The following is a 12,596-nucleotide window of genomic DNA, read 5'->3' as shown; positions in this document are numbered from 1 at the left end:
AGTGACACCGGCAGATCCACTTGGCCCACAGCCCCACCTGATCAGAGCAAACTTAGTGAACTTGCACAAAAGTGCAGTTCAGTGCTTTGTTATCTGACCAGTGTTAGTAACTACCTCTGAAGAAAGACTCGGCTCTCCATGTCCACTAGACCTGCACCCCAGCAGGCGTCCAGCAGGTACCACTGCTCATCCACCTGTACAGCATTCCACATATGGTTTGACTTCTTGTGTTGATAGCTGTGTCCAAGATTATATCCAATTCCCTTTCCATGCCCTGAAACCTCAGTGCAACTTATTCCAGCTTCTCTGCAAAAAAAGTATAGAAAAATATCTGTATGGGTGTGACGTTCACTTGCGCTGTTGCTTGGCTTTCCATCCTGCCTCGTCTTTCTCTCTTTCACACATCCCTTCGTCAGCTGGTATACTGAGTGAAACAGCCACTACTCCTCATGAGCAGGAGCTTTGTACTTCTAAGAACATGAGGTGGTGAGCTGCGGGCATGTTTCTCTGTGGTCGGTGACAGAACAGTTGAACATTACAACAGTGACTACGCTTCAAAAGTACTTCATTGACTGTAAAGCGCTTTGGGACATCCTGAGGTTGTGAAAGGTTCTATATAAATGAAAGTCTTTCTTTCTTTCTGTTTTGATTGCAAAACAACAACTTGCATTTATATAGCGCCTTTAATTTAGTAAAACGTCCCAAGGTGCTTCACGGGAGCGTTACCAAACAACGTTTGACACTGAGCCACGTAAGGAAATATTAGGACAGGTGGCCAAAAGCTTGGTCAAAGAGGATGGTTTTAAGGACCGTCTTAAAGGAGAGAGCGGTAGAGGTGCGGAGAGGTTTAGGGAGGGAATTTCAGAGCTTAGGGCCATGGCAGCTGAAGGCACGGCTGGCAATGGCGGAGCGATTAAAATCAGCCAGAATTGGAGGAGCGCAGAGATCTCGGAGGGTTGTAGAGCTGGAGGGTTGCTTTACTAACAATCTGCTGCAACTCATGATGAGCTGGGAGACAGACTCAAAACTTCTACATAGGGACCTAACACCAGGGTGCAGTCAAAGACAATTGTAATAAAGACTCTGATGGCTACTGAGAGCAGAAAATGACTTGTGGAAGCTGTAAACGAGTGTTAACAGCAAGTACAAAACTCCATGTAGTTGAATACAAGCTCTAACAGCCCTTACTCAGGAAGTAAACTTGGTACCGTTGTTTAAAAAGGGAGGAAGAGATAAACTGAATAATTACAGGCCGGTCAGCCGAACCTGGGCAAATCAATTGTGAGGGACAGCATAAATCGTCATTTGGAAAGGCACAGGTTAAAAAGGACAGTCAGTATAGATTTGTTAAGGGAAGGTCGTGTCTGGCTAACTTGATTGAATTTTTTGCGGCGGTAACAAGGGGGGGTCGATGAGGGTAACGCGTTTGATATAGTGTACATGGATTTTAACAAGGCTTTTGACAAAGTCCCACATGGCAGACTGGTCAAAAAAGTAAACGCCCATTGGATCCAAGGGAAAGTGTCAAGTTGCATCCATAATGTTAGTGCGTATCGAGCACGGAGTGCAGCGGAGCACCGAGTTTGAGAGTTTGGTGAGTGTGGGAGTGGGGGAAGGAGGTGCTGCTTTGCCTTGCTTTTCCTAACTTTTTCCACAGAGCGGCAGTGGACCTGAGCAGCAGACGGAGAGTGGGGATAAACGCAGCAGCAGACCTGCAACAAGAGACAACGACTGTGCGACATCACAGGTGAGGCAGGAGAGTCCGAGAGGTGAGCACAGTATAAAAGGAGAGACCGAGAGCGGGAGGAGAGTCTGAGAGTCCAAGGCAAGTCATGGCAGCACAGCTCGTACCCGTGATATGCTCCTCCTGCACTATGTGGGAAGTCAAGGACACTACCGGTGTCCCTGGTGACCATGTGTGCAGGAAGTGTGTCCAGCTGCAGCTACTGGCTAACTGCATTTTGGAGCTGGAGCTGTAGGTGGATTCACTGTGGAGCATCCGTGATGCTGAGATTATCGTGGATAGCATGTTCAGTGAGGTGGTCACACCGCAGGTAAAGATTACGCAGGCAGAAAGGAAATGGGTGACCGCCAGGCAGAGTAAAAGGACTAGGCAGGTAGAGCAGGAGTCCCCAGGGGCCATCTCCCTCTCAAACAGATATTCCACTTTGGATACTGTTGGGGGAGATGGCTTATCAGGGGAAAGCAGCAAGAGCCAAGTTCGTGGCACCACAGGTGGCTCTGCTGCACAGGAGGGGAGGAAGAAGAGTGGCAGGGCTATAGTGATCGGGGATTCAATTGTAAGGGGAACAGATAGGCGTTTCTGCGGCCGCAAACGTGACTCCAGGATGGTATGTTGCCATAGTGGGGGACTTTAACCTTCACATAGATTGGGAAAAGCAGACTAGCAACTGTCAGAAAGGTAGTGAATTTCTTGAGTGTGTCCGGGATAGTTTTCTACAGCAGTATGTCCTAGAGGCAACAAGGGGGCAAGCCATACCAGATTTAGTAATGAGTAATGAACCAGATTTAGTTAACAGCTTAACTGTGCGTGAACATCTATCCAATAGCGATCATAACATGATCGAGTTCAAGGTAGTGTTTGAAAGGGAAAAAAGTGAATCAGCTGCTAAGATTCTAGACTTGGGTAAGGCCGACTTCAATGGGATGAGACAGAGACTGTCTGCAGTAAACTGGGCAAATCTGTTAATGGGTAAAACGACTGACGATCAGTGGGAAATGTTTAAAGAAACATTTAATGAGATACAGAATTGGTTTATACCCGAGGGGCAAGAACTCTACTTGCCAAAAAAAACAGCCATGGACAACTAAAGAGGTAAGGGACAGTATAAGACATAAGGAAAGGGCATACAAAAAGGCAAAAAATGGCACAGATCCTGGCGAATGGGAAAAATGCAAAGATCAACAAAGGGTCACAAAACAGATAGTAAGTACTACAAAAAGAGAGTATGAAAAGAAACTTGCAACGGATATCAAAACCAATACGAAGAATTTTTATAGTTATATTGGGAAAAAGAGGGTCGTCAGGAGCAGTGTTGGCCCCTTAAAAACTGAAAGTGGGGATATTGTCATTGACAATGGGGAAATGGCGGACATGTTGAACAATTACTTTGCGTCAGTATTTACAGTCAAAAAAGAGGATAGCATGCTGGAAATCCCAAGAAAACTAATATTGAATCAGGGACAGGGACTCAATAAAATTAACATAAGTAAAGCAACAGTAATGAAGAAAATAATAGCACTGAAGAGTGACAAATCCCCAGGACCAGATGGTTTCCATCCCAGGGTTTTAAAGGAAGTAGGTGAGCACATTGCGGATGCCCTAATTATAATCTTTCAAAGTTCTCTAGATTCAGGAACTGTCCCTCTAGATTGGAAAATTGCACATGTCACTCCGCTTTTTAAGAAAGGAGAGAGAGGGAAACCGGGGAATTATAGACCAGTTAGCCTAACATCTGTTGTGGGGAAATTGCTGGAATCTATAATTAAGGATAGGGTGACTGAACACCTCGAGAATTTTCAGTTAATCAGAGAGAGCCAGCATGGATTTGTGAAAGGTAGGTCGTGCCCGACAAACCCTGTCTGAATTTTTTGAAGAGGTGACTAAAGTCGTGGACAGGGGAATGTCAATGGATGTTATTTATATGGACTTCAAGAAGGCATTTGATAAGGTCTCACATAAGAGACTGTGAGCTAAGATAGAAACCCATGGAATCGTGGGAAAAGTACGGACTTGGTTAGGACATTGGCTGAGCGAAAGGCTATAGAGAGTAGGGATAATGGGAAGGTACTCACATTGGCAGGATGTGACTAGTGGAGTCCCGCAGGGATCTGTCTTGGGGCCTCAATTATTCACAATGTTTATTAATGACTTAGATGAAGGCATAGAAAGTCTCATATCTAAGTTTGCCGATGATACAAAGATTTGTGGCATTGTAAGCAGTGTAGATGAAAACATAAAATTACAAAGCGATATTGATAGATTAGGTGAATGTGCAAAACTGTGGCAAATGGAATTCAATGTAGACAAATGTGAGGTCACCCACTTTGGATCAAAAAAGGATAGAACAGGGTACTTTCTAAATGGTAAAAAGTTAAAAACAGTGGATGTCCAAAGGGACTTAGGGGTTCAGGTACATAAATCATTGAAGTGTCATGAACAGGTGCAGAAAATAATCAAGAAGGCAAATGGAATGTTGGCCTTTATATCGAGAGGACTGGAGTACAAGGGGGCAGAAGTTATGCTGCAGCTATACAAAACCCTGGTTAGACCGCACCTGGAGTACTGTGAGCAGTTCTGGTCACCGCACCTTCGGAAGGACATATTGGCCTTGGAGTGAGTGCAGCGTAGGTTTACTAGAATGATACCCGGACTTCAAGGGTTAAGTTACGAGGAGAGATTACACAAATTGGGGTTGTATTCTCTTGAGTTTAGACGGTTAAGGGGTGATCTGATCGAAGTTTATAAGATATTAAGGGGAACAGATAGGGTGGATAGAGAGAAACTATTTCCGCTGGTTGGGGATTCTAGGAGTCGGGGGCACAGTCTAAATATTAGAGCCAGACCTTTCAGGAGTGAGATTAGAAAACATTTCTACACACAAAGGGTGGTAGAAGTTTGGAACACTCTTCCGCAAAAGGCAATTGATACTAGCTCAATTACTAAATTTAAATCTGAGATAGATAGCTTTTTGGCAACCAAAGGTATCAAGGGATATGGGCCAAAGGCAGGTATATGGAGTTAGATCACAGATCAGCCATGATCTTATCAAACGGTGGAGCAGACACGAGGGGCTGAATGGCCTACTTCTGTTCCTATGTTCCTATAATTGACTCAGTGGCAGGAAGCAAAGGGTAATGGTTGATGGAAGTTATTGTGATTGGAAGGCTGTTTCCAGTGGAGTCCCACAGGGCTCAGTACTAGGTCCCTTGTTTTTTGTGGTATATATTAATGATTTGGACTTGAATGTAGGGGGCATAATCAAGAAGTTTGCAGATGATACAAAAATTGCCCGCGTGGTTGATAGTGAGGATGAAAGCTGTAGACTGCAGGAAGATATCAATGGACTGGTCAAGTGGACAGAAAAATGGCAAATGGAATTCAATCCAGAGAAGTGTGAGGTGATGCATTTGGGGAGTGCACACAAGGCAAGGGAATACACAATAAATGGGAGGATACTGAGAGGTGTAGAGGAACAGAGGGACCTTGGAGTGCATGTCCACAGGTCCCCGAAGTTAGCAGGACAGGTAGATAAGGTGATTCAGAAGGTATTCGGGATATGTTCCTTTATTAGCCGAGGCATAGAATATAAGAGCAGGGAGGTCATCCTAGAACTGTATAAAACACTAATTAGGCCACAGCTTGAGTACTGCATACAGTTCTGGTCACCACATTACAGGAAAGATGTGATTGCACTGGAGAGGGTACAGAAGAGTTTTACGAGGATGTGGCCAGGGCTGGAGAATTTTAGCTATGAGGAAAGATTTGGAACAAAGGAGGCTGAGGGGAGATTTAATTGAGGTGTATAAAATTATGAGGGGCCTCGATAGAGTGGATAGGGAGGACTTATTTCCCTTAAGGTCAGTGATCAGGGGGCATAGATTTAAAGTAATTGGTAGAAGGATTAGAAGGGAGCTGAGGATAATTTTTTTCACCCAGAGGGTGCTGGGGGTCTGGAACTCACTGCCTGAAAAGGTGGTAGAGGCAGAAACCCTCAACTCATTTAAAAAGCACTTGGATGTGCACTTGAAGTGCCGTAACCTACAGGGCAACGGACCAAGTGCTGGAAAGTGGGATTAAGCTGGATAGCTCCCTTTCGACCGGCACGGACACGAAGGGCCGAATGGCCTCCTTCTGAGCCGTAACTTTCTATGATTCTAAAGGTCAACCTTGCATGGAAGTTCTAATTTTAACTCCCTCTGATCTTATCAGTGATACAGGCATTGCCACAACATTGGGAGATGCCTGTTCTCCAATTACTGCATCCCTACAGTTACGTGACTTCATAGAGCTTTCCAATTAGTCCCACTCCTCCTGCTCTTTCCTCACAGCCCTGCAAATTTCTCCTTTTCAAGTATTTATCCAGTTCCCTTTTTGAAAGTTGCTATTGAATCTGCTTCCACCGCCCTCCCTGGCGGTGCATATGTTAACACTACTTGAGAAATGAATTTGAAAATTATATTAAACAGGAAATTCATTGAATTTTTTTTTCAGTTTAAAGAGGGGAATATACTGCATTATCTCCTCACTTTCCATAGCTGACATATCGGTAACAGGAGGAGAGGGCTTGCTGCTCCACTACCACTCTTTCAGAGTGATTAAGAGTATAAGGACATAAGATAACATAGGTCAAAAAAGGTCATCAAGCTATTTCCACTCACCATGTACAATCTACCCTATCATGGACTTTACTTCATCCATTTAATTTTGTGAGAAAAAAATTCTATATTAATCCTTGATTCTCAAAGGTAATCTAACAAAACTCCAAAATCCATGCTCCCATCTCCACGATCCTTCATCACCACCAGACCCCCACCCCCAACACTGTGCCCCAATGGCCAGGCCCAGCAATACAGGAACCATTGTGTCCTGTGAATGTTTCATTCTCTCCCTCTGTACCTATCCCTACAAGCTTCAATCTCACTTCCGACCAGCTCTTTCCTTTGGAAGGATTTAATCGACACATCATTAAATGTTCTTACGCCGCGCCACGTAAGTGTTACATGACAGGAAAAGAGTGATTTTTTCCAGGCTCACTTGAGGCTTATTAATTTTGAACTTGTGAAATCCTTCGCCCACGACAATTCCCCTTTTGAAAAGAGGGCATTTTCACCTCTCTTATGCTATTTCCATGCCTCAAAGAAATGTAGCTTCAAAAGGTTACACACTCAGTTCATCTTTCTCTCAAGGTTACATTGGAAAAATTAAAGGCTCCTCCAGATTGGATTAATGAGCAGAGGTCAAGTACCAGCACACCTGAGATTGAGACCTGCACAGACCGGGTATTTCTAATGGTTTTAGATGCTCCCTCAAGCAGAATCAGCTGTACCCTGCCACCTATTTAATGGTAACCATGGTGAAAAGTCTTGCCCACGTGTATTTAAAATGTGCATTATCGGTGACTTACCTACACATTTCTTGGCAGAGGCTGGAGTACCCAGAACAGACACCCTTCCCTGACCTCAGCACCTGTTGAGGAGTGTGCACCTTCTCTGATAAACCCAAGTATCCATAGACGTCGTATTCTGGAGAAGAAAAAAAGAACAGGCAGAGTTGGCAAAGATTCACCAGTGGTAATTCTACTACACTAAAGGGGGTAAATTTCAGTAGGGGGGTCCTCCCGCTCGTCCACTGTAACTTTGGTGGAAAAGCCGCGGAAATCCCAGGAGAAACAACGTAAATGCCATTCTTCCAGGGTTTCTGCAGCTCTTCCGTCAAAGTGACGGCAGACAAGTGGGAGAAAATTTTACCCCCTATGTGCCTAACCTAGGTCATTTGTGGCCCACGAGCCCTGGCAGTCCAGCCCATGAAGCATAGACCATCTATGTAGGCTTTTGACAAGGTCCCACATGGCAGACTGGTCAAAAAAGTACAAGCTGATTGGATCCAAGGGAGAGTGGCAAGTTGGATCCAAAATTGACTCAGTAGCAGGAAGCAAAGGGTAATGGTTGACGGGTGTTTTTGTGACTGGAAGGCTGTTTCCAGTGGGGTTCCACAGGGCTCAGTACTAGGTCCCTTGCTTTTTGTAGTATATATTAATGATTTGGACTTCAATCCAGAGAAGTGTGAGGTAATGTATTTGGGGAGGGCAAACAAGGCAAGGGAGTACACAATAAATGGGAGGATACTGAAAGGTGTAGAGGAACTTGGAGTGCATGTCCACAGATCCCTGAAGGTTGCAGGACAGGAAGATAAGGTGGTTAAGAAGGCATATGGAATACTTTCCTTTATTAGCCGAGGCATAGAATATAAGAGCAGGGAGGTTATGCTAGAACGGTATAAAACACTGGTTAGTACTGTGTATAGTTCTGGTCACCACATTACAGGAAGGATGTATTTGCACTAGGGAGGGTACAGAGGAGATTTACGAGGATGGTGCCAGGACGGGAGAATTTTAGCGATGAGAAAAGATTGGATAGGCTGAGGTTGTTCTCTTTGGAACTGAGGAGGCTGAGGGGTGATTTAATTGAGGCGTACAAAATTATGAGGGGCCTCGATAGAGTGGATAGGAAGGAGGAGCGGACCTGGTTGGAGCGGCGGGAGCAGCGGCGAGTCGATAAAGGGAGCAGCGGAGGCCTGAGGGACTTAACTCCTGGACCTAAGATAAATAAGAAGCAAAAAGTAATCCAAGTGGGACGTCACCAAGGAAGGAGGTAAGTGATTGGCTGGTGAGTATTTTCCTGCTGAATTTGTCTAAGGTTAGAGTTTGTGGATTCTCTGGTCTCTGTTGTGTAGTGGGGGACTGCTGTTCAGCAAGGGCCCTTGAGTATACCTTTTAATTGAAGTGAAATTGGTGGGATTCATTTAATTTGAATTAATTAGTTAAAGGGTAAGTCATGTCAGGACAGCCCAGCCCCGTGTTATGCTCTTCCTGCTCTATGTGGGAAATCAGGGACCCTTCCGGTGTCCCTGACGATCATGTGTGCGGGAAATGTATCCAGCTGCAGCTACTGACAAACCGCATTGCGGCACTGGAGCTGCGGATGGATTCATTAAGGAGCATTCGCGATGCTGAGAACGTCGTGGATAGCACGTTTAGTGAGATGGTCACACCGCAGGTAAAGGTTGTACAGGCAGGAAGTAATTGGGTGACCACCAGGCAGAGTAAGAGGAGCAGGCAGGCAGTGCAGGGGTCCCCTGTGGCCGTCCCCCTCTCAAACAAATATACCGCTTTGGATATTGTTGAGGGGGATGACTTATCAGGGGAAGGCAGCAGCAGCCAACTTCCTGGCACCAGGGGTAGCTCTGCTGCACAGGCTGGGAAGAAAAAGAGTGGAAGAGCTATAGTGGTAGGGGATTCTATCGTAAGGGGAACAGACAGGCGTTTCTGTGGCCGTAAACGTGACTCCAGGATGGTTTGTTGCCTCCCTGGTGCCAGGGTCATGGATGTCACTGAGCGGCTACAGGGCATTCTCAAGGGGGAGGGTGAGCAGGCAGAGGTCGTGGTCCACATTGGGACCAACGACATAGGTAGGAAGGGAGATGAGGTCCTGCATCAAGAATTTAGGGAGCTAGGTAGCAGATTAAAGAGCAGGACCTCAAAGGTTGTAATCTCTGGATTACTCCCAGTGCCACGGGCTAGTGAGTATAGAAATAGGAGGATAGAACAGATGAATGCGTGGCTAAAGAGTTGGTGCAGGAGGGAGGGTTTCAGTTTCCTGGATCACTGGGCCTGCTTCTGGGGAAGGTGGGACTTGTACAAGTCGGACGGGTTGCACCTGAACCAGAGCGGGACAAATATCCTTGCGGGGAGGTTTGCTAGCACTGTTGGGGGGGGTTTAAACTAACTTGGCAGGGGGATGGGATACAGAGTGGAGCTACAATAGGGGGTGATGTGCAGCCAAATATAGAGAAAAAAACAAGTCAGCTTGGAAGACAGGGCAAATATGTAAGGGCAAGGCTGGATGGCATCTATTTTAATGCAAGGAGTCTTGCGAATAAGGTGGATGAACTGAAGGTGTTGATAAACACATGGGAGTATGATATTGTTGCTGTCACAGACACATGGTTGAGGGAGGGGCAAGACTGGCAGCTCAATATTCCGGGGTACAGAATCTTCAGGCGAGACAGAGGGGGAGGTATAAGAGGAGGGGGGGTCGCAATATTAATTAAAGAATCAATTACTGCCTTAAGGAGGGATGATATATTAGCAGGTTCCTCTAATGAGGCCATATGGGTGGAGCTTAAAAACAAAAAGGGGGCAAGCACTTTGATGGGAATGTACTATAGGCCCCCAAACAGTCAGGGGGAGATAGAGGAACAGATATGTAGGCAAATCTCAGAAAATTGTGCAAATAATAGGGTAATAATAGTGGGGGATTTCAACTTCCCCAATATTAACTGGGATACTCAGAGTGTAAAAGGCTTAGAGGGTACAAAATTCTTAACGTGCATCCAGGAGAGCTTTTTGAGCCAGCATGTAGAAAGTCCTACAAGAGAGGGGGCGGTACTGGACCTAATTCTAGGGAATGTGGCCGGCCAAGTGGAAGAAGTGCTAGTAGGTGAGCACTTTGGTGACAGTGACCATAATTCGGTGAGATTTAAGGTGGTCATGGAAAAGGACAGGGAGGGGCCGGAAATAAAGGTTCTAAATTGGGGGAAGGCCGATTTTAATAGGATAAGGCAGGATCTGGCCAAAATGGACTGGGATCAGCTGCTTGTAGGAAAATCCGCATCGGAGCAATGGGAGTCTTTCAGAAGGGAGATTGAGACCATACAATGGCAACATGTTCCCGTAAAGGTCAAGGGTGGTTCCAAGAACTCCAGGGAACCTTGGATGTCAGGGGATATACGAGAATGGATTAGGAAAAAAAGGAGGGCTTTTGGCAGATACAAAAGGCTAAAGACGGAGGAAGCCCTAGAGGAGTACAAAAAGTGGAGGGGGATACTTAAAAAAGAAATTAGGAGATCAAGGAGGGGCCATGAAATAACACTGGCGAGCAAAATAAAGGAAAATCCTAAGATGTTTTATAAGTATATTAAGGGTAAGAGGATAACTAGGGAAAAAATAGGGCCCATTAGGGACAAAAATGGCAATCTGTGTGTGGAGCCGGCAGATGTAGGAGGGGTTCTAAATGAATTTTTTGCATCTGTTTTCACAATGGAGAAGGACGATGTAGACATAGAAATACGGCAGGGGGACTGTGATATACTCGAACATATTAACATCGAGCGGGAGGAGGTATTGGCGGTTTTAGCAGGCCTAAAAATGGATAGATCCCCAGGCCCGGACGAAATGTATCCCAGGCTACTGTGTGAGGCAAAGGAGGAGATTGCGGGGGCTCTAACACATATATTCAGAACCTCTCTGGCCACAGGGGATGTGCCAGAGGACTGGAGAACCGCTAATGTAGTACCATTATTCAAGAAGGGGAGTAGGGAAAAACCGGGGAACTACAGGCCAGTGAGCCTAACATCAGTGGTAGGAAAATTATTGGAAAAAATTCTGAAGGACAAAATTAGTCTCCACTTGGAGAAGCAAGGATTAATCAGGGATAGTCAACATGGCTTTGTCACGGGAAGATCATGTCTGACTAATTTGATTGAATTTTTTGAGGGGGTGACTAGGCGTGTGGATGAGGGTAACGCAGTGGATGTGGTATACATGGATTTCAGTAAGGCCTTCGATAAAGTCCCGCACAGGAGACTGGTCAAGAAGGTACGAGCCCATGGAATCCAGGGTGCCTTGGCACTTTGGATACAAAACTGGCTTAGTGGCAGAAGGCAGAGGGTGATGGTCAAAGGTTATTTTTGTGACTGGAAGCCTGTGGCCAGTGGGGTACCACAGGGATCGGTGCTGGGTCCCTTGCTGTTTGTGGTCTACATTAATGACTTGGATATGAATGTAAAAGGTATGATCAGTAAGTTCGCTGATGATACAAAAATTGGTAGGGTGGTAAATAGCGAGGAGGATAGCCTCAGTCTGCAGGACGATATAGATGGGTTGGTCAGATGGGCGGAACAGTAGCAAATGGAATTTAACCCGGAAAAGTGCGAGGTGATGCACTTTGGAGGGACTAACAAGGCAAGGGAATACACAATGAATGGGAGGACCCTAGGCAAGACAGAGGGTCAGAGGGATCTTGGTGTGCAAGTTCACAGATCCCTGAAGGCGGCGGAACTGGTAGATAAGGTGGTAAAGAAGGCATATGGGATACTTGCCTTTATTAGCCGAGGCATAGAATATAAGAGCAAGGAGGTTATGATGGAGCTGTATAAAACACTGGTTAGGCCACAGCTGGAGTACTGTGTGCAGTTCTGGTCGCCACACTACAGGAAGGATGTGATCGCTTTGGAGAGGGCGCAGAGGAGATTCACCAGGATGTTACCAGGGCTGGAGCGCTTCAGCTATGAAGAGAGACTGGGAAGATTGGGTTTGTTTTCCTTGGAGCAGAGGAGGCTGAGGGGGGACATGATTGAGGTGTACAAAATTATGAGGGGCACAGATAGGATGGATACTAAGGAGCTTTTTCCCTTCGTTGAGGGTTCTATAACAAGGGGGCATAGATTCAAGGTAAAAGGCGGGAGGTTTAGAGGGGATTTGAGAAAGAACTTTTTCACCCAGAGGGTGGTTGGAGTCTGGAACTCACTGCCTGAAAGGGTTGTGGAGGCAGGAACCCTCACAACATTCAAGAAGCATTTGGATGAGCACTTGAAATGCCATAGCATACAAGGCTACGGACCAAATGCTGGAATATGGGATTAGATTAGACAGGGCTTGATGGCCGGCGCGGACACGATGGGCCGAAGGGCCTCTATCCGTGCTGTATAACTCTATGACTCTATGACATATTTCCCTTAGCAGAGAGGTCAATAACCAGGGGGCATAGATTTAAAGTAATTGGTAGAACGATTC

At 45.8% G+C, this 12,596-nt stretch overlaps 1 protein-coding gene across 1 annotated transcript in view; it reads right to left on the bottom strand.

Annotated features, from left to right (window-relative positions):
• The window catches only part of ky (kyphoscoliosis peptidase), a 39,182-nt gene that overhangs the window by 12,257 nt on the left and 14,329 nt on the right, over nucleotides 1-12,596 (bottom strand). Inside the window, exons 4-5 of the mRNA XM_067986732.1 lie at nucleotides 7,149-7,266; nucleotides 115-306 (exon numbers count right to left, since the gene is read on the bottom strand). Coding sequence (XP_067842833.1) covers nucleotides 115-306; nucleotides 7,149-7,266 — 310 coding nt within the window. The remainder of the gene's footprint in view (nucleotides 1-114; nucleotides 307-7,148; nucleotides 7,267-12,596) is intronic.

This window comes from Heptranchias perlo, chromosome 1 (assembly GCF_035084215.1).
Source record: "Heptranchias perlo isolate sHepPer1 chromosome 1, sHepPer1.hap1, whole genome shotgun sequence".
NCBI classification, from domain to species: Eukaryota; Metazoa; Chordata; class Chondrichthyes; order Hexanchiformes; family Hexanchidae; genus Heptranchias; species Heptranchias perlo.
The sequence above is the reverse complement of the archived record's forward strand: the minus strand, read 5'-3'. Positions and strand labels throughout refer to the sequence as shown.